The sequence below is a fragment of the Panthera leo genome, chromosome D1 (assembly GCF_018350215.1).
Source record: "Panthera leo isolate Ple1 chromosome D1, P.leo_Ple1_pat1.1, whole genome shotgun sequence".
In the NCBI taxonomy this organism is placed as follows: domain Eukaryota; kingdom Metazoa; phylum Chordata; class Mammalia; order Carnivora; family Felidae; genus Panthera; species Panthera leo.
Window position 1 is genome coordinate 77,615,461 of NC_056688.1, and position 22,782 is coordinate 77,638,242.

The window sequence follows — 22,782 nt, forward strand, 5'->3', positions numbered from 1 at the left end:
TTCACAGACAGTTGGGTCTTGTTTTTTATTCATTCAGCCACTCCAAGATTTTTGATTAGAGAACTTAGCTTATTTACATTAAAGTAGTAATTGTTAGGTGTAGACTTCCTTTTTCCATTTTGTTAATTTTTTCTGGCTATTTTATAATTTCTTTGTTCCCTTCTTCCTGTCTTGTCCTCCTGATAATTTTTTCTAACATATGTTTATATTCCTTTCTTTTTATCGTCTGTGTATCTATTATAAGTTTTGCTTTGTGAGTACAATGAGGCTTATATAAAACATCTTATAGTCTCTGGTAAGCTAAGACGAATTAACTTCAGATACATACTAAGTTTCTATGTTTTTACTCTCCCCTCCATGCTTTATGCTTCTGATGTCACGATTTACATCTTTTTATCTTGTTTATCTATTAACCAGTTATTGTATAGTTATTTTTACTCCTTTTGTCTTTTAACCTTCATACTAATTTTATAAATGATTTAGCCATTACCATTACAACATTAGAGTATTCTGAATTTAACTATATTTAAATAAGGTATATTTACCTTAACTAGTGACATTTATATTTTCACATGTTTGCATGTTGGCAACTAGCATCCTTTTATTTTATATCAAAGAAGTCTCTTTAATACTTCTTATAAGGCCAGACAGACCATCCTAGTGGTGATGAACTCCTTTAACTTTTGTATTCTGGAAAACTCTATCTGTTCTTCAGTTCTGAAAGACAGCTTGTCAGGTAGAATATTCTTGGTTGGCAGTTTTTGTCCTTCAGTACTTTGACTATACCATGCCAGTCCCCCTGGCCTGGAAAAGTTTCTGCTGTGAAAATCTGCTGATAGTCTTATGAGGCTGTCCCTTGTATGTAACAAGTTGTTTTTCTGTTGCTGCATGTAAGATTCTCTTTTTGTATATAGCTTTTGAGAATTTAATTATAATGTGTCTTAGTGTGAGTCTTTTAGGACTCCTTTGGGATACTTTGGGCTTCTCAGATTTGATATATTTTTCTCCCCATGTAAGGGAAGTTTTCAACCACTATATCTTTGCGTAAGTTTTCTGCCCCTTTCTTACTGTTTTCTTCTTTGGCGAGCCTATTAATGTGAATGTTGGTCAGCTTCATATTGTCTCATAGTCCCTTAAGCTAACCGCACTCTTTCATCTTTTTGCTCCTCTAAATGAAGTACAATACTGTGTCTTCAATTTTGCTTATCTTTCTTCACTTGATCTAATCTGCTGTGGAATATCTCCATTGAAATTTTTGGTGCAGTATTGTATTCTTCAGCTCTCTGATTTGTGTTTATTACTTTTGTATGTTTTCTGTCTCTTAGTACATTCTCACTTTGGTCATGCAACATTCTTCTGCCCTTGGTAAATGTCTTTATGACTATTATTTTGAACTTAAAAATGTTTTTTAATGTTTTACTTTATTTGAGAGAGAGAGAGAATGAGAAAAAAAAATAATGTTTATTTATTCTTGAGACAGAAACAGAGCGTGAACAGGGGAGGGGCAGAGAGAGAGGGAAACACAGAATCTGAAACAGGCTCCAGGCTGTGAGCTGTCAGCACAGAGCCTGACGCGGGGCTAGAACCCACAAACTGTGAGATCATGACCGGAGCCAAAGTCAGATGTTTAACCAACTGAACCACCCAGGCACCCCTAAAAAATTTTTTTTAATGTTTTATTTTTGAGAGAGAGAGAGAGAGAGAGAGAGAGAGAGAGAGAGCACAAGAGGGGTAGGGGCAGAGAGAGACAGGGAGACACAGAATCTGAAGCAGACTCCAGGCTCTGAGCTGTTGGCACAGAGCCCAATGCAGGGCTCAAACCCACGAGCTGTGAGATCATGACCTGAGCTGAAGTCAGACGCTTAACTTACTGAACCACCCAGGTGCCCCGATTTTGAACTTTTTATGAGGTAAATCATTTATCTTATTTTCATTAAGGTCAGTTACTGAGGCTTATTTATGTATTTGGTTTTTGTTTTGTTGCTGTTGTTTGGAACATATTCCTGTGTTTCTTCATTTACTTTGTCTCTCTGTATTGATTTCTGCACATTAGATAAATTCGCTACCTCTCCCAGTAATGACTGTGTGATCTGGCATAGGAGATGAATCTTTTTGATGAATCCAGTGTGAACTGTTTCTCAAACCTCTGTGATTGTCCCCACCGCCTTCTATGTTCTTGGTGGCTCCCAGTATTTGGGAGTATGCTAAGACCTGTCAGTGTCCCAAAGGGGAGGATCTGAGTTAGCACCTGGTTCAGGCTAATTGGAAGCCAGACCTTCAGGAAGCAGCTTTTAAGTATACAAGTAGATCCCCTTCAGGAAAGCATTGGAATATTAAAAGACTGCTTAATTATACTGTGCTCTTAAAACTTTTTTCTCCTAGTAGCAGTGTATCTACCAAATACATGAGTAAAGAAATGAATAAATGAATAAAATTTTCTGCCTCATGAAATTCAGTTAATATTAAATTTAAAAATGAATAAATAAATGAGTGAAATATAACATGTTTTTAAGAAGGTCACAGTCTAATTGGGCCAGAATCTAATACATACTGTCATTAAATTTTAAGTGCTGAAGAAGTACAGAGGAGGAAGGAATTACTTCTTGACTAGAGAAATTGAGATAACTTTTATAGAAGACCTGCAATTTGATTTGGATTTTTTAAAATAGGATTTTGAAAGGGAAAACAGGTGGCAAAGGTATCCCAAGGATAGAACATTCTGGTGTGAGCATTAACTTACCCTCTGTGTTTTCATTGTAATGAACTATCACCGAGAGTTCCTTTAAGCTGAAGTTTTTGCCAACACCGTTTCCTATGGGACATCCCTCTTCCTCACAACTGCTTTCTTCATTTATGTCAGCAGATTTGCCTTTGCTAAGTTCCTCTGGTTGTATATGTACAGAGTCTCTCAAATGGCAACAATGTCAATATTCTCAGTCTTCTATTCTTCCATAACTCCATTTATGTTTTGTTTTCATTTTCCATTTGTTTGATGTACTTACATCTTTGTTCATCAGTTCTATTTTTTAGTACCCATTTTTGTAAAATGCCACGTGGAAGGCAAGGAGGAAATACAAAGACATGCTTTGCTGTCTGCACATTAATTGACTAACAAATATGCAGCGTTCAAACACCAGCGGCATTTAAAGTGATGTGATTGGTCACTAATCATGATACACGTCTGCTATTTATATAGTGATTTGTGGTTTGAGGAACTAACAGCAAAATTTGTACTTTATGCAACAGTTCATAGTTAATATACTGTGGTACCTGAAATTTGAGTCATGTTGGGGGACTGGTGTTATGTAACTAACCCATGGAAACTGAAATCAATGCAAAGCAAGCAATATTATACTTCTAAATATTTGGAGGAATAATATAAATTTTTTTAATGTTTATTTATTTTTGAGAGAAAGAGAGAGAGAGACAGAGTGTGAGTGGGGGAGGAGCAGAGAGAGAGGGAGACACAGAATCTGAAGCAGGCTCCAGGCTTTGAGCTGTCAGCACAGAGCCCAACATGGGGCTTGAACCCATAAACCATGAGATCATGACCTGAGCCAAAGTCAGATGCCTAACTGACTGAGCCACCCAGGTGCCCCTGGAGGAATAATATATTAAGCCATCCCATACTAATGGATTGGAAGACTTAATATTATTAATTTTCCTATACTACCCAAAGTGACCTAAATATTCAATATGATCTCTATCAAAGTCCCAGTGGCATTTTTTTTACCAGAAATAGGAAAAACAACTGAAAAAATTCACATGAAATAACAAAAGTATTTTTTTTAATTTTTTTAATCTGTATTTATTTTTGAGAGAGAGAGAGAGAGAGCAAGTGGGGGAGGAACAGAGAGGGGGGAGACACAGAATCCAAAGCAGGGTCCAGGCTCTTAGCTGTCAGCACAGAGCCTGACGTGGGGCTTGAACTCATGAACCGCGAGATCATGACCTAAGCCAAAGTCAGACACTTATCCAACTGAGCCACCCAGGAGCCCCCCCCCCCCCTTTTTTAATTTTTAAAGAAGTTTCTATTTATTTATTTTGAAGGAAAGAGGGGGAGAACAGAGGAGGGGCAGAGAGAGAGGGAGAGAGACAATCACAGTTGGGCTCTTTATTGTCAGCATGCAGAGCAGGATGGCGCTGGATCCCATGGATCCCATGAACTGTGAGATCATGACCTGAGCAAAAATTAAGAGTCAGATGCTTGACCGACCTGCTGAAATTAAAGAGTCAGATGCTTGCCTGACTGAGCCACCCAGGTGCCCCTGGGATCACAAAAGTCTTGAAATAGCCAGGTAAATCTTGAGGAAGAACAAAGCTGGAGACATCAGACTTCTTGATTTCAAAATATATTGCAAAGCAACAATAATCAAATCAGTATGGCACTGGCATAAAGACAGATATACAGACCAGTGGAACAGAATAAAGTTCAGAAATCAACATATATCGTTAACTAATCTTCAACAAGAGTTCCAAGAATACACAATGGGGAAGGAATAATCTCTTCAACAAATGATGCTGAGAAATCTGGACATCCACATGCAAAAGAGTGAAATTGAGTCTTTATCCTATACTCAATCACCTCAGCATTGTGTAAAATCTTAAATGTAGAACCTGAAACTATATAAAACTCCTAGAAGAAAATATAAGGGAAAACTTCATTACGTTGGTCTTGGCATTGATTTCCTGAGCATAACATCAAAGCTCAGGGAACAAAAACCAAAAACAAGTTTGACTACATCAGCTAAAAAGTTTCTTGCAGCACAGAAAACAGCAGAGTGAAAAGACAACCCATGGAATGGCAGAAAATATTTGCAAATCATTTATCTGCTAAGTGGTTAATGTCCAAAATACATAAGGAACTCCTGCAACTCAATAGCAAAAACAAAAACAAAAACAAAAACAAAAAACAAAACAAAAAGAAAACCCTAATAACCTTATTAAAAAATGGACAAAGGACTCAAATAGACATCCTCCAAAGAATATATATAAATGGCCAACAGGTATATGAAAAACATTCTTAGTGTAACTAGTTACCAGGGAAATGTAAATCAAAACCACAATGAGATATCATCTTGCACCTGTCAGGATGGCTAATACCAAAACAACAAAAGACAAGAGCTGGTGAGGATGTGGAGAATTCTAATGAATTTTTGTACATTGTTAGTGGGAATGCTAAATGGTGCAGCTGGAAAACAGTATGGAAATTCCTCAAAAAAAACTAAAAATAGAACTACTATATGATCCAGCAATATCACCTTATGAGTATTTATTCCACATCTTTGAAATCAGGATCTTGAGATGTCGGCACTCCTATGTTTATTGCAGCACTAGCCATAATAAGCAAGATGTAGAAACTACCTAATTGTCCATTGATGGATAGACAAAGAAACTGTGGTATATATGTACACCATACACACACACACACACACACACACACACATACAGACACAGACACACACACACACTGTTGATATATACATATGATATACAATTCACCCTTGAAAAGAAGGGAATTCTGCAATATGTGACAACATGGATGAACCTTAAAGACATTATGGTCAGTGTAACATGCCAGTCACAGACAGAGAAATCCTTAATGATCCCATTTACATAAAATATCTAAAATAGTCAAATTTATGGAATTAGAGAGTGGAATGGAGGTTGTTGGGAGTTAAGGGAGGTGAGGGAAAAGGGGAGTAACTAATCAATGGACATATAGTCTCTGTTAAGTAAGATAAAAAAAGCCCTAGAAATCTGCTGTATGACATTGTGCCTATACTCAACATAAAGGTATTGTAGACTTAAAATTTGTTAAGCAGGTTAAGTGTTCTTACGATAAAATAATTTTTTTTTAAAAAATGAGGAAAATATACATAAATGAATGTATACATGAGCAAATAAACAAATAAAACTCTTTAGTAGTCAGGGGATATATTTATATTGAAAAAAAGGGATATCGGAAGCAGAGAGATCAGTTAGATGACTATAAGGATACTTAAGGGAAGATATAATTAAGACTGTAAAGATGTACAGATAGAATTCATAATTCCTTATAATTATTTAAAAGGTAGGGAATGAGTCAGATAAACATTAAGATTTGAATTTTTCACAGGTGATAAAATTATAAGTTAATATTGTGTTAGTATTCCATTCTTAGATATATGCCCACCAAAAGACACGTGCAAGAATATTCACAGCAATGCTATAATGGCAAAAAACCTGGCAGTAGCACAAATGTCCATGAACCCAATAATAAACAAAATTGTGATTTATCACATAATGCAATACTATGTAGCAATGAAAATAAGTGAACTTTTGCTGCACACAGCAATATAGGTTGAGTTTACAAGCAAAGTTGAACCAAAACAAAACCTAACACAAAAACTACCTGTGTATGGTGTATGACATGATTTACGTAAAGTTCAAAGACAGGCCAAACTATCCTATAATATTAGAAGCCAGGATATTACACTTACGTCTTAGAAGAGTCATAAGGGAGTGTTTCTGGGGTGCTGGTCATGTTCTACCTTTTGATACAGTTGCTGATTCCATGAGAGTGTTTATTTTGTGAAAATTCTTTAAATTGTACAGTTGTGTTTTATGTACTTTTCTGTAAATATGTTATGGTTCAATTGAAAGTTTATTAAAATTATACATACATATGTACATTGAATGATTTCAGTAAAAAGCTTGCAAACAAAGTCTAAGTGTTAATAAAAGGTTAAGTTTAAACATTCTTTCAGATTATCTGAATGAAGAGAGAGTAATGTGCCTGAATTTTTTTCTTCCTTGCAGGGATTGCTAAGAAATTAACTTGAATTTTTATATAGGAGTTGTTTCAGTGTTTCTACATAGTATTAAGACAACATTTGTAATTCTATAATTTTGTCATTAGAGTAGTGACAGAGAGCCATCATTCAACCAAAATGGTTTTTTAAAGTAGAGAAAAGCACCGGGTTCTTTTTTTTATTCACTTGATTTCCCTATCTCTTGATTATATTTGTTCTTATACATTTCTTTGCCTACAGTCACATTGTTTTTGGAGTTTTGGAAACAGCGACAAGCCAGAATGGAATATGAGTGGGACCTGGTGGACTTTGAAGAGGAACAGCAGCAGCTTCAGCTGAGACCTGAATTTGAAGCTATGTGTAAACACAGGAAAATAAATGCAGTAACTAAGGTAGATTAGGAAACTGAAATGGGCAGCGTATCTCAATGGACATACCTCCCAAATAATTACGCATATTTTAATTTGCCTTTAAAATATTCTCCAACATATAAATCTTATAAACTTCTTTAGTTGTTTCTAATATGTATTTCAAATATATACAAAAAAAAAGGTAGATAGACAAGCGTAATGAACCCCAGGATGGACCCATCACCCAGCTTCAATTCATATTAATTCACGGACAATCTTGATTCGTTTACACTTGCTCCTCCCTGCAACTAGATTATTTTGCAGCAAATATGAGGCATCGTGTCATGAAATAGCATGGGTTTGTAATAAATGATGTAAAAGGAAGATGGAAAATAATGTGTCTGCTGTGTGGGCATATATATATATATATATATATATATGTATATGTGTATATATATATGTGTACATATACATGTATATATGTATATGTGTATATATATATATGGTATATATATACACATGGATATGATACTAAGTTAATATGCAAAAATTTAAATAGTATTGTAATAAGATAGTGGACTTATGAGTGATTGTTTTATTAGACCACATTGTATTCATCTAGTCCTTTTCAATTTATCATAATGGGGAGATCATTGCAGTAGTGTTTGGGCAGTAAAGTCTAGATTTGGGGATCCTTAACTGGCAAATCACCTGTATGTTGCTGACTGAGTAATTTGACTTCTTGGTAATTCTTTTTTTTTTTTTAATGGGAAAATAGAAGGTATTTTGCCTTCAAAGACCAGACTCCTGGCTGCATATTCTTAGCGTCCCTACCTTTCCATAATCTGTAATCACTGCGTTGCTTGATGCTGTTAAAGGTGAATAGAATATGTCTCTAACACAACCAGAAAAGTAGATTTTCCTACTTTGTTCAGGACACTATTCTTGTGGTATAATACTCAAAATTATTTTCACAGTTTAGGCATTCACAAAACACTTATTAACTTTTATTGAGACATTGCAAAAAATTCGGTAATTGAGCAAAGGGGAAAAACACCTCAGAAAATACATTAACAACTTGGATGGCTGTATGACATTAAGAAAATATATTAAAAGAGACATTGTCCTAATGACATGAAGTGTATCTGTTCCTATTTCATGGTGTAAAAAAACTAAAAGCAGACCTAAAATTACTGACATAAAAACAATATGTACTGAATGTTTATTTACATTTGAAACCAGCTGAAAAACAGTGTGGATTGATCCACTGTGAATCACCCACTTTAATGGTTTTGAAACCAAGGGATTTTTTACTCACTTGCAGTGCTTCAGTGGTTAAGTACAACCAGAACCCTCACATTTGAGTCTGTACTGGGAACACATATTTGTATGCATGGACACACACATGGGCACAAACAAATATGCATACACAGACGCAAACATATTGGACACACATGCACACACATGTACATAGGCATCTACATGCACACATGCACACACATCCGGGGTTTCAGTAGATCACTTGGAGGGCTATTTTGCCTGTTGAGTTATGTTTGCATTCAGTCTTCCCTAAAAATCCTCAAGATCTAAAAATCCTATCCTTTAGATAGGATTACAAAATTTAGATTTCTGCTGACAGCTATTCTTTTACTACATGGCAGTATTTTTTTTTTGGATAAGATCTAACTACCTCTTGATATAGGAGAGAATTTTCAGCTGATATAATTAATATCTTCCATTAATAACTTAAAAACATGAAGGTAGAAAAGACTGGGCCTGTGAACTGTGTGGAAAAACAGAATCCTGTTAAGTGTAAAGAAGGCACCCTGTTTAATATCATACATAGCAATTAGGGAGCGATGCAGTTTGATTGAATTCAGTTAGAATAAAACTGTAATATCATTAAAGCATTTCAAATTAAACAGCAGCCCTCAGACTTGTCAGGCCTGAATATCACTCCATTTCAACACTGAGGAAATAGTGTGTATCCATTTTGGCTCATATTATGTATAAAATCTGTCAACTAAGAGTAGTAGAAGGCTTCTACTCAAAGGGAAGGAACCAATGCTAGAATGTAGCTTCCCATGAGCTGTAGCGGATTCTCTGGGGGAGGTTTCTACTTTCACTGGATTTTGTGGTTTTGACTGCTTTTTGGAGTCCCAACTTTGTGGGTAGATTTTGATGTTGCTGTGATTTCTTCTAAATTACAGGAGATGGAACCTTACATGCCTCTATATAGTCGCCTTCCATGGTATTTTTTATCAGGAGCTACGGTGACGTTATGGGTGAGCATTCTTTTACAACTGCTCTCATGTCATTGACATGCAGTCGTAGGAAGATTATTCTAGCAGTTTCATCTGCAGTGACTCTTGAGTCCCTCTCCTTCCTCCCCGTCCCCAGTCCTTTTATCTCGAATACAGCTTCTATATAAAATAAAGTGTGATCTATGTGGAGGTGCCATAATTGAACCCTGGGAATAATTGAACCTTGGGAAAAGAGCTGGGGGGAGACAGCGAGGCTTCATCTCAGAAACTGTCCTTCCCCCTCTCCTAGCACTTCATTAATTAGGTGATAACTTGAAACCTCAACAGTATAACAAACTTATAGTCTGCAGACTCTTTGGTTAGTGTTTTGGTTTTAATCATTAATTTATCTTTATCTCCACTTAAAATAGCTACACAAAATGCAAACAAAAAGCATATACTATTGAAATTTATTTTCTTGCTGAAATAAATAAAGTATTACTTCTGTTTGAAAAATTTAATTAGCATATCCCATTGTGAGGGAGTCAGGTTTTCTCCATGCTTTTGAACTAATAGATTCATTCCTCCATCACCACAATTTATTTCCTGCCCTCCACTCTCCAAATCTGTGCCCTCTTACAGTTGGCCTTTAACTTTAGGAAAAGAAGCAATGTTACCCCCTGAGAGTATAGCATCGTTGAAATATAAATAATTAGAAGCTGTAGACTATAGTTTAACCTTACCAGTGCATATTATCCCATAATATTTTAACATTTCTAGTTAAAGGAATTGATTTTTCTGTTTTAAATGTGTTTTCTTAGATGATATAACAGTCACTGAGGAGAAATGATAGAGTAAATGGAGGGGGCAATAATCAATTCAGGGCACTACTTAAGAAATAATATAGAATATGGTCTCAGAAAGATTGTTCTAACCTTTATTTCTAGTACTCATTCAACTTGATTCAGTCCCTCAATTTTCAAAATCAAATTTTCCGATCATTGAGATAAAGGCATCCCTACATCTTTCTGTTTTTCCAATATGGGAAGTGTTTAAAATTTATGCAGAATCTATACAAATATCTCAATGACCAGGCATATCAGACCACTGATGGCAACACTCTGAGGGGTAATGAAATAGAATCTGTAACTGTGTTCTTCTTGGGAAAGCACATGGTTTTCACACCACCTGTTTGGAGCAGAAGTTGGCAAATGTTTTCTGTCAAGGGGCCAGATGTATTTTAGGCTTTGTGAGCCTTGTACAAATAGTCCCTGGCATCTTTGTTTTTCTTATAATCTTTAAAAAAAAAAAAAAGCAAAAACAAAACAAAACAAGACATTTTTAACTCAAGAATCATTTAAGAATAAGTAAGGCCGTGGGCAGGATTTTGTCTTCTGGATAGTTTTCTAGTGCTTGGTAGAGGATGGGCCTAAAAGATGAGCAATGGCTACTTTTCTGTTTTAGGCTCCCCCAACTGCTGCTACTGTAGGTCCTGTCTTATCTCCAGCCCTTTCTCCTTGGCAGTGTTCTTTTACTGCCACCTGTCGTGAGAGAGCCTGGCTTGGTCTGCTTTCCATGTCAGAGGCACTAACCTTAACATGACGAGATGAAGAGACTAGTTATGTTTCAGATGTGTACACATTGCAGAGATGCAGAGACCCAGTGACCGATTCCTTCTTTCCCATTTCCAGATGGCTCTTGTCATTGCCTGTATGGTAGCTGTGATTGTGTACCGCCTGTCAGTCTTTGCTACATTTGCTAGCTTTATGGAAAGTGAAGCATCCTTTAAGCATGTCAAAAGTTTCCTCACTCCCCAGATAACTACATCACTCAGTGGATCCTGCTTAAACTTTATCGTCATCTTGATCTTGAATTTCTTTTATGAAAAGATATCTGCGTGGATTACAAAAATGGGTAAGCTGGCCAGATCATCTGTGTAACACTGAAAAAGCATTCCCGCCAGTGGTATATATCCACTGTGGATCATCCCCTGGGGTGTTCATATTTAAGGCAGTTTTTAAAGTTCTAAAGCAATTTTGTTCTACAGGTAGATGCATAGGCTGGTACTCAGAACCCCCAAAAGTCTATTTAGGCCCAATGTAGTGAAAGCGAGAAAAAGAACTAGACAGAAGAATTAGGACTCTGTAGATCTTTTTTGAGTATTTTTGTCTTAATCCTCCCTTGAGGGGGCTAGTTGAATTTTAAGTAAAATCCTCACTTTCCTCAAGACACAGGTAATTTTTATTTCCTGTGTATGGTTTTTAGAAGGTATTTGATTTTGAAAACCATTGTAAGAAAAACAGAACAGTCGGCTTTTCCTGAGTAAATCTTACACGTAGTGCTTTTCTTTTCAGTTGCCGTGTCTTAGATCCTGGATTATTCTCCTTTTAAATGATTAAAAGTTCTCCCACAACCATGAGGGATGGTAAAGGCGTCACAGGTGAAATGGAGATTTAGTCCAGAAGAGGAGTACAGAGCACAGTTGTTTCTGGTCTTGCCCCCCAGCAAGTTGGAAATGAGATCGGAGATCCCTCTCCAGACCTCAGCTTTTCCCCTGTGCACTCAGCTCCCTCCTCTAAGTCAGGACACCATCACTGTGCGCAGCAATAACCAGAAAGAGCACAGTATTCACCGAGCACCGGAGTACGCACTAGGAAGCAACTTTAATTAAATGCTATCCTCAAATTTGTAGTTCTTTCTCAATTTTACTGCTTTTTTTCTGCTAATAACAACAACAAAATATCTAGCAGATAGCACTTAAAAACAAAGCATCTAAAAAATCAGTTTTCAGTGAGAAAAATTACTTGTGTTCACATTAGAGATTTTTTAGCAATGCAGAGGAATTATCTGTGTCTTTAGAATAATATGTGTTACTATTTCAGTATTATTGAAGCTGTCACCAATTTGGCTGGAACAGCTCATCCTGTTGGGAGATAATCAGCTCAGAAAAACATGCTCCCTGACTCTTTTACACCTACTGATGCTTCTCTGTGGTGTGAAGGGAATTTTATATTTATATATCTTTGGAATTCAGGATATATGATATATAAGGGGGCTTATGCTCGCCGTTCTGATAAGGGTTTAAATGCCATATGCTGACTGTGTGATTCCAGGCAAGTATTTTACCATCTAAATAAAGTAATGACTGCTTCCTAGGCTTCTCCAGTGATTAGATTAATACAAAGTCTCTGATAGAAAGCTGAACACAAGGGGTGCCTGGGTGGCTCAGTCGGTTAAGTGTCCAACTTTGGCCCAGGTCATGATCTCACGGTCCATGAGTTCGAGCCCTGTGTCGGGCTCTGTGCTGACAGCTCGAAGCCTGGAGCCTGCTTCAGATTCTGTGTCTCCCTCTCTCTCTGACCCTCCCCTGTTCATGCTCTGTCTCTCTCTGCCTCAAAAATAAATAAGTGTTAAAAAAAAAATTAAAAAAAAAAAAAGAAAGCCGAGCACAAATCTTGATATTGGTCTGTTAGAATGAAGAGTGGGTCACATTTCAACAGGTTCTCTGAATAATGTGACTAATAATATGACTTGAACCAGGGAATACAGAATTTAAAGAGAAATAGGAAGGCACATAATTTAACCTTGGTGTTTTATTTCTTAACAGAAATTCCTCGAACTTACCAGGAATATGAGAGCAGTCTTACCTTGAAAATGTTCCTGTTTCAGTTTGTAAATTTTTACTCGTCCTGCTTCTACGTAGCTTTCTTTAAAGGGAAGTTCGTGGGCTATCCCGGAAAATACACATATTTGTTTAATGTGTGGAGAAGTGAAGAGGTAGGAATTCTCTTGAGAGGTTTGTGGCTTTAGTAACTCAATAATTAACTACATACTTTTTGTGTGTCCAGCACTAACTCAGATTTTATCAGGATTGAAGAGAAGTCTAAGACACCAACTCTCTCCACAGAAAGTATTGGTCTCACAATCCTGTCATCTGATAGACTTTCCAATTCCTTTTGGGCAAGAAGTGATATTGTACCTATTGTTTAGTAGTAAATATGAGCTATAAAATGGGATAAGTATGTTTTATATTCCTGAAGATTTCCTGCAAAGGATGAATGACAGTGTTCCACAAGTATAGCAGAAATGGCTCCACCATGGGTTACAGAGTTAGACCAGTAGGTGGTTTCCATACATGGTTGTGTATCTAAATCATGTGGAGAAAATAACAACTTCCAGCCCCAATCCAAATATAAAGATTCAGATATAAATATATAAAGAATCTTCTAAGAGTAAGACCAGAAATCTGAATCTAATGCAGCTATCTCATAACTGGTTAATGAACATGCTTGAAACTGTTGAGCTAAATATCTCTTTATACCCCTTTAATATCCATTCCCATTAAAATCTTTAGGTTGTAGTCTTTTGGTTTGAGATTTTTTTTTTTTTTGCCAAAGTCTATCTTTCATCATTCACTCTTTTTTCTTCTTGCCTCTGACTAGTGTGATCCTGGAGGCTGTCTAATAGAATTGACGACCCAGTTGACCATCATAATGACTGGGAAACAGATCTTTGGAAACATTAAAGAAGCCATTTATCCGTATGTATGACTTACAAGTTTTTCCTAAATAACCATAAGAGCTTTCTTCTGGAAGAAGATAGAATTCTTTGATTATCATGGTATCTTTGTTAACAAATGCTTAAGTCAACAACAACAACAACAAAAACTCACTTTTAATCAATAGTAATGCATTTAGGTAACACAGGCTTTTAAATATGGATTTTTATTGCTTGAGTGAAGTTGAGGGAAAGGTATTATCCCTCTCTCCTGTGGAGATTCCATTGGGAAATCTAAATATTGTATCCTCTGTATATTATTCTATATGTCACATATTATTTCTCAAGATTACTAAACGTTGAACTCTGTTAAAAATATCCATGTGAGGGGCACCTGAGTGGCTCAGTCAGTTAAGTGTCCCACTCTTGATTTTTGCTCGGGTCATGATTTCATGGTTCATGAGTTCAAGCCTTATGTCGGGCTCTCTCTCTTTCCCTCTCTCTTTTCCCTCCCTCCCCCCCAAAATAAATAAATAAACTTTGTGACATGGACACACTTAGGCACAAAAATTGGTCATGAATGAAGTTTTAGTATATGAAGGAATTGCTCCCTGGTCCAAAAGCATAGCAATAATGAATACATTATCAAAAGAGAAAACCAGAATGACAGTTGATCTCAAATATAAGTTGAAAATTTCCATGGATAAAAAGAGAAAGAAACATAAGCCTGTAATCTTGCAGGTCTCCCAGTTAGGAAATGACAGTGCCAAGGTTAACACCTATAGTGTCAAGTGGACTAAAGTGCCCCACTTAGGACTAGGGCTTGGCCAGTGTAACTACTTGATGTTAGGGATTGGGTTTATTCTCACTTCTTTATGAAAAAGTTGAAAACACCCTCCCCTTCTGCTCCTACTTCTCCCTACAGTTCTGTAGCACTCCTGGGGTTCTATTTCATGTGCTGACAAAGGAAGAACATAGACTTATCTTTTGAAACAGTATTTGATGCACTGCATCCCAATTGCCCCAGGGAAATAACTCTAAGCTGCTCTTTTAAGTCCTAGCTGTAAACTGAGATCTGGAGGGCAGAATGGGGATAACCCCTAAACCAAACACAAGAGGAGAATAAATACAGAGAGGAAAGGAGACAGACACACAAGGAAGTAAAAGAAAAAATAAACAAGTAAAATTAAACCTACAGAAACCAAAATTCCATAACTTATGATAAAATTTAATGCTACAGAGACTGCTAACAAAATCAAGTTTTAGAAAGTGAACTTATCTAGCTAGAAGCTTCTGGCAAAGCCTAAAAGCATAAAAGGAAGTGATACTGTCATTTAGAAGAATCAGGAAAGAATTTAAATAAAAACATATAAATGAAATAAGAATAAATTGACAGTAAAAAGAATCAATTATACATAAATGAAAAAAAATTGTACTTTAAATAAAGAGTACAATAGGTGACATCAATTGCAGACTGGACACAATTGAAGAGTGAATTAATGAATTGGAAAATAGTACTGAGACACTCCCACGTTATACAAATGGCAATAGAGTGGCAATGAGATTAAAAAAATAAAGTGACAGGAGACTATATTAGGAGGCTTCCACATCAACTTAGTAGTAGTTCCAGAAAAAAGAGAATGGGTAAATGGTGGGAGGGAAAAATTCTTTGACTAGGTAATTGCTGATAATTTTCCAAAACTGAAGGAAAACATGAGTTTCAGAAATGAAAACAAATTCATTTTGTATGAAGTAAGATAAATAAAATTAAATTCACACCCAGATATGCTATGGTGAAACTCCAGAACATGAGAGGTAAACAATCTTAAAATCTTCCAGAAGAAAAAAGAGTATCATCTACACTGACAACAGATTTTTTACTCATAGCACTGGATACAGAGGACGGTAGAGTCGTTTCAAGATTTGGAGTAAAATTAATGCACACCTTAGATTTCTAGAACCAGTTTAACTGTTTTATAAAGTGCAGGTGAAATAAAGACACTTTTAGACATCAAAACAAGAATTTACATTTATAGACCTTCAATGGAAGAACTACTGAAAGGTGTAGTTGAGCAAGAAAAGAGCACAAAATCAAAGTATGGGAAGCAAAAATCATCGATCAGTACAGAAAGAGTAAGCACCAAAATAAAATGAAATAACTGGTACAAATTTTTAAAATATATGGGATTTATATGCTGAAAACTACAGATCCTGGTGGAAAAAAAATTATTTGGGGAGAAATGTGCTCACAGATTGGAAGACTCAAATCTTCATAGGGGAGAGTCAGGGTTGTCTTATTTTCTTTATCACCCCAATAAAGAACGTTGACCACAGCCTGTGTTATGAAAAGAACTCTAGATTTTTATTTCAACTTTAGCTATAGTCATCTCTCCTTGCTCTGTGATCTTAAGTTACCTACCCTGTCTTACTGCCAATTTCTAGATCTAACCCCCTTATTCTCTGACCCCTTACTTTTAAATTCTAATCATGTATTTACTTTTATCACTTCCAACAGTATGGTTCTGAATTGGTGGAGACGTCGAAAAGCTCGGACCAATTCCGAAAAGCTATACAGTCGATGGGAGCAGGATCATGACCTTGAAACTTTTGGATCTCTTGGGCTGTTCTATGAGTACTTAGAAACAGGTAATTTTTAACCACTGTCTTGAAACATAGAGTCAGGTTGAGTAGAGTAAGTGTTTTTCCAACTCTTTATATTTCTTCCTGCCTTGCACATGGTAGGTGTCCAATAAATTATTGGATGGTAGGTTAAAAGACACATGGATGGATATGGAAAAGATTGGTTCAGTATTTATATCCTTACCAAATAGAATGCAGAATGAAGTTTAATTTCAAAACACCAATGGTAGAGATGTTTTTCCTATCAATTGAACATTAAGATTGTTGAACCACATAAAGTATGGATTACTTTTAAATTCCTATCTCAGGGGCGCCTGGGTGGCTTAGTCGGTTGAGTGGCCGACTTCGGCTCAGGTCACGATCTCGCAGTCCATGAGTTCGAGCCCTGTGTCGGGCTCTGGGCTGATGGCTCGGAGCCTGGAGCCTGCTTCCGATTCTGTGTCTCCCGCTCTCTCTGACCCTCCCCCGTTCATGCTCTGTCTCTCTCTGTCTCAAAAATAAATAAACGTTAAAAAAAAAAATTTTAAATTCCTATCTCAGATTAGCTTGCATGGCTGTCCTGTTTGCCACACCGACAGCCCAGAGAGAGAATAAGTTGAAAGATGTTTCCAGAGTCTGACATACATTTAGGTAAGTTCTTTATTTCAGGCTGAAAAGAAGCAGGCTAAAAACAGTTGTGCAAGGGAAGCTCACATTGAATACAAGAATGCATAAAAATGCTAAGGATTGAACAGAGAAGAGATTTTGAGGTGAAATTTTAGGAAGGATGATTGCTGAGGACTACTTATAAAGTCTACTTGAGTGTTTCCCCTCTTTTTTTTTAAATATATGAAGTTTATTGTCAAATTGGTTTCCATACAACACCCAGTGTTCATCCCAACAGGTGCCCTCCTCAATACCCATCACCCACCCTCCCCTCCCTCCCACCTCCCATCAGCCCTCAGTTTGTTCTCAGTTTTTAAGAGTCTCTTATGCTTTGGCTCTCTCCCACTCTAACCTCTGAGTGTTTCCTCTCAAGTTACCCTCTCTGCTTCTCTGGTGGAATAATATTCTTCACTTACTCTCTAATCCCATAATGATAGAATGAAAAAATGACCTGAAATTGTTATTGATTCTCCACTGTGATACATACACATGATACCTGGGTTGAAATAGGTAAATTTAAGACAAATTGAGAGAAGTCTGTTTCATATAGCTGACTGTAAAATTGGGCAGTCCTTGCTTTAGGGGTGATGAGGCTGTAATTTTTAATTAAATTTGTAAGTATCAAATGCATTTGTGCATAGATGCGTTAGGGATTATCACTGAAATTTTAAAAAAATGAAATCAAGGTATCATAAGAAAATTAATTACCATTTATTGAGACACAGCTAAGAGTTAGTTTATTCTGGTTGTTTAATGAACATTATCCCTAATCTTGAAACGTTCTGCAGAGGAGTCATTATTCACTGCATTTTGTTTTAGAGGATACCGAAATTTGGATAGGATAATTTGTGTTATGGGCTGAAAGATTTTAGGTAAAAACCTGGGATTTGAACCCAGAAAATTCAAGCTGTTTCTACATAACACTTCCTCTGAATTTTCTGTCTCTTAGTTCAGTAGAGGTGTTCAGTAGATTTAGTAAATGGCAAGACTGATTATTTTGAGAATTTTTTGTGATAAAAGTTGAAATTCAGAAACACTTGGGATTCATCTAAAAATAGAGGACTCGTGGAAGAGTCTTTTTTTTTTTTCCCTTTAGTGGAAAGCCATTCCTGTTCTCTTATTACATTTTTCACTCACGGGAAGCCCAAACTGCCAGTTGAATGGATTCTTGTACCTTAATCGTTGTTGGAAGCAAACAAAAATAGGAAGAGAAGCTAACTTACATAGATGCTAAGTCTTAAGACTTAGAAAAGAGAAGAGAATAAAATTTATTTAGAAAGATGTCAAGATAGTATAGAGGATCAGGACCTTAACCAACCTTAAATAATGTATTCATTCATAAGGCTTATTATAGTTGAGTATGTTTATATACCCAACACATGCTGGCTCTTGGAAGCGTATAAATGAATCAGTCCTTATCCCTGATCTCACAGATTTAGCAAGATAGAAAAACTTGATTACCCCACTAATGTGCCAATACCAGTGTAAAGGCTGGGCCAGCATAGGCATAAACATAGCCCAAAATAAAAGGCTATGTTTAAAAAGAATAAAGAGAATCTCTTATCTGACAAGAGGAGATGCTTTCTTCAGAGAAGCAGATGTCAAAAGAAACAGCCAGGAAAGAACTGAGTTGTACATGCTCAGTTTCTCCTTTCTATTCTAGTAAGCAAACAAGTCACTAGGCTTCCAATGAGGAGGAAGGAGTAGGCAGATGGAAAGAGGCCTGGAGGGTTTTGCTGGTGTAGATCCCTCTAAAAGGAGGGAGTTGGAGGTATTGGGCAGAATGTTCCCCTTTTTCTCTTTCATAATAATGACTTCACTATTTTTTTTTCCCTACAGTTATCCAATTTGGATTTGTCACATTATTTGTGGCCTCTTTTCCTTTGGCTCCTCTTCTTGCTCTCTTGAATAATATTATAGAGATCCGAGTAGATGCCTGGAAACTTACAACTCAGTACAGGAGACCGGTAGCTGCTAAAGCTCATAGCATAGGTGTTTGGCAAGACATTCTTTATGGAATGGCTGTCCTTTCTGTTGCAACTAATGTAAGTGGACCCATTTTGGTTGGACGGCTTCGTATTTTATTTCGTTTTCTTGGGGTTGGGGAGATGTGAATGATGCTTAACTCAATATGTATTTATGTTGCTTTCATCATGGTGACAGTCCATAATGATAAACCATCCCTACACTTTTATGCACTGAACAACATAGAGAAATTTATGACATGCAAACTCTTAGAAATACAAAGAAAATTGTAAAACCACTGTCCTTAAAATACCATGATATAGTTTCATAGCATGTGACAGAGTAGACAGAAAATATGTAATGGTATAAAAGATTTGAATAACACAATTAAAGCTTAATTATACAAGGAGTTGTCTACTACAAATAGAGAATATAAAACATTAATGTGTTTTGCTTATGGAGCACTTATTAAAAAATGATAATGAGGGGCTCCTGTGTGGCCCAGTCGGTTGTTTCCAACTTCAGCTCAGGTCATGATCTCACGGTTCGCAAGTTCCACCCCTGCATGGGGCTCTGTGCTGACAGCTCAGAGCCTGGAGCCTGCTTCATATTCTGTCTCCTTCTCTCTCTGCCCTTCCCCCGCTCATACTCTGTCTCTCAAAAATAAATAAACATTAAAAACATTTTTTAAATGATAATGAAACTAAATTCTCCAAAGCAGAAATTTTATAACACTTATTTGTATATAATAATGTTATAAAAATTGAAGTCGATAATAAAGATAATTTTAAAAAATCTACCTAACATTCACACTCCCAAGTAAACTTTATTGTATAAAATGGAGGCAAAATTCAAATTATAGAGAGCTTAATTAAAATGAAACCCTATAGGAATTAGCTAAAACTATAGTTACAGAAAAATTCATAGCAATAAATGCTTTTGTTATTTTTTTAAGTTTATTTTGAGAGAGAGAGATTGAAAGAATATGTGTGTGAGCAGGGGAGGGGCAGAGAGAGATTGGAAGAAAGAGAGAATCCCAAGCAGACTCTGTGCTGTCAGTGTGCAGCCCAATGTCAGGCTCAGTCTCTTGAACCATGACACCATGACCTGAGCCAAAGTCAAGAGTCAGACACTTAACTGCCTGAGCCACCCAGGTACCCCTGAATGCTTTTATTATTAAAAAAAGAAGACTTGAAAGCATAAGCTGAGCACATAATTTCAGAAACTAAAGAAAAACATAAAACTAATCAACAAAAAGTAATAGGAAAGAGTTTATAGAGATGCAATCAGAAATAATCAAAATAGAAAATAAATTAAAAAAGCAATATAATTCCTATGTGAATCAAGAGCTGGTTCATTGAAAAGACATATAAAACTCTGACAATCTCAAACAAGAAAAAAGTTATACAGGTAAGAAAATTGTGAAATGGTTATATATGTGCCTTTATTCAAATAAATTATAAAATCTATTTGAAATTGTCACCTTTTTAGAAAATAAAAACTGCCAAAGTTTATTCAGTAAGTGGTAGAAAACCTGAATGGACCAGTAGCTATAGAAGTAATATTAAAAGTTTTTAGGGGCACCTGGGTGGCTCAGTTGACAGACTTGGGCTCAGGTCATGATCTCTTGGTTCATGAATTCGAGCCCCACATCAGGCTCTGTGCTGACAGCTCAGAGCCTGGAGCCTGCTTCACATTCTGTGTCTCCCTCTCTCTTTGCCCTCCACTTGTGCTTTGTCTCTCTCTCTCTCTCTCTCTCTCTCTCTCTCTCTCTCTCTGTCTCTCTCTGTCTCTCAAAAATAAATAAACATAAGTAACTAGCTAACTAACTAACTAACTTACTAACTAACTAAAGTTTTTTTAAGCATCTACACTAACAATGTAGATGGCAGAGCCAGATGGTTTTAAATGGACTTACCTAACCTAAAAGAAACAGGAATTCCAGAGCTTAGGTAAGAATGGGAAAATACCATTCCTATAGAATTAAATACTAAGATTAATTACCCTGAACTTTGGGCAATTTACCATCACATGGTCTTCTATCTCTCCTTTGCTTCCCACCAGCCACCAATAGTGCACACGTGTGCAAACTCACACCGATGCAGGCACACACACTGTCCTAGCTTACAGAGTTGATTCCGCCAAATGAATTTGGTTAGGGACAGTAGAACTATGCTGTGAAATAAATGGAAGAAATAACAAGGCATTGTGGAAAGAGCATGGTTTTTGGAGCTAGATGCATTTAGGTTCACTTTTCACCTTAGCCACTTTCTAGCTGTGAAATCTTGGAATACTAATCATATGCTTTAAAAGGCCTATTTCATGTTTTAGGCCAAAGACTCATTTATTAACATGATTTGTAATGGCATTTTAATCATTTGTATCCATATAGAACTGAGATATATGCAAATCAGATATTCTTAAAATGAAATTGTTAGCTCAAAATCTCCCTCTTACTTTGTTCTTTAGGCTTTTATTGTTGCATTTACCTCGGACATCATTCCCCGTTTAGTTTACTACTATGCCTACTCAAAGGATGCCACTGCACCCATGAAAGGATATGTCAATGACAGCCTGTCAACATTCCTGATAGCTGATTTTCCAAACCACACTGCACCTTGGGAGAAACGAGACTTCACCACTTGCAGGTTCCCTCTTACGTTCTTAGCTTTTAATTTTGCTTTTTAAATGTATTTTTTAAATTCTCCATTTTCTTCCTGTCTTACAATGTGAAGGATTTATTTGGGGCAATAAAAATCCTGGGTAAAGTGCGTCAATTTTGGAATTCACTCATCATATGAATCTGGTTTGGAAAAGTAGAATGTCCAAAAGTAAAAGAATATCATGGGTAAAGACATCAATTTTGAATTGTTTCTTATTTTTTAAATTTATTGGAAAGACTTCTGACCAACAAATACATCTTGGTCCCAAAATGTTGTATCTATAGATCATACAGCATGATCATATTATATATGCATTTAACCTACTTGAATTTAACTATGTGTCCTTAAAAAGAGAGTGAGAAAGGGAGAAATAATATGATAAGTTCGCCATACATCCCACTTTAAGGGTTTCTTCTGTGTAGGAAGCATGAAATTAGATTTGTGAATGTATTTCCACATTCAGTGTCTCATGTACTGTGAGGGTCTTTTTACCCTATGACTTAAAGATTATATATAATAAATATATATGACATAAATGTATATATATATAAATATATATACATATGTATACATGTATATATGTATATATACATATATATGTGTATATATATAACGTACATGTATACATGTATATATATACATATATGTGTGTATATATATAACGTATACATATATATATATATAGTATATACATATATATATACATATAATATATACATATATATACTTATACATACACACACACACACACACACACACACACACACACACACCCCACTTAACTTAAACCTTAAGCCAGCTACTTCATCTGGGATTCCAACAAAGAAACAGCAAAATGTTGATAGACCAGTAGACAAAACCATTGTTATATTTTAGATTTGCATATAGAGGAATCATAGTATACTGTTTAAGAGCATAGATGTGGGTCAGTTTTCTAGATTTCATCACTTCCTAGTTGGACTAAATCTTTGAAGAACATCAATCT

The 22,782-nt window shown here is 36.1% G+C and overlaps 1 protein-coding gene across 2 annotated transcripts in view; it reads left to right on the top strand.

Annotated features, from left to right (window-relative positions):
- Window positions 1-22,782, top strand: part of ANO5 (anoctamin 5) — a 106,580-nt gene that overhangs the window by 78,045 nt on the left and 5,753 nt on the right. For both annotated transcript variants that reach the window (XM_042906393.1, XM_042906395.1), the window contains 8 exons: window positions 7,035-7,186; window positions 9,355-9,429; window positions 11,079-11,301; window positions 12,995-13,164; window positions 13,830-13,927; window positions 16,400-16,530; window positions 19,009-19,214; window positions 21,604-21,782. In XM_042906393.1, the coding sequence (XP_042762327.1) occupies window positions 7,035-7,186; window positions 9,355-9,429; window positions 11,079-11,301; window positions 12,995-13,164; window positions 13,830-13,927; window positions 16,400-16,530; window positions 19,009-19,214; window positions 21,604-21,782 (1,234 nt within the window). The remainder of the gene's footprint in view (window positions 1-7,034; window positions 7,187-9,354; window positions 9,430-11,078; window positions 11,302-12,994; window positions 13,165-13,829; window positions 13,928-16,399; window positions 16,531-19,008; window positions 19,215-21,603; window positions 21,783-22,782) is intronic.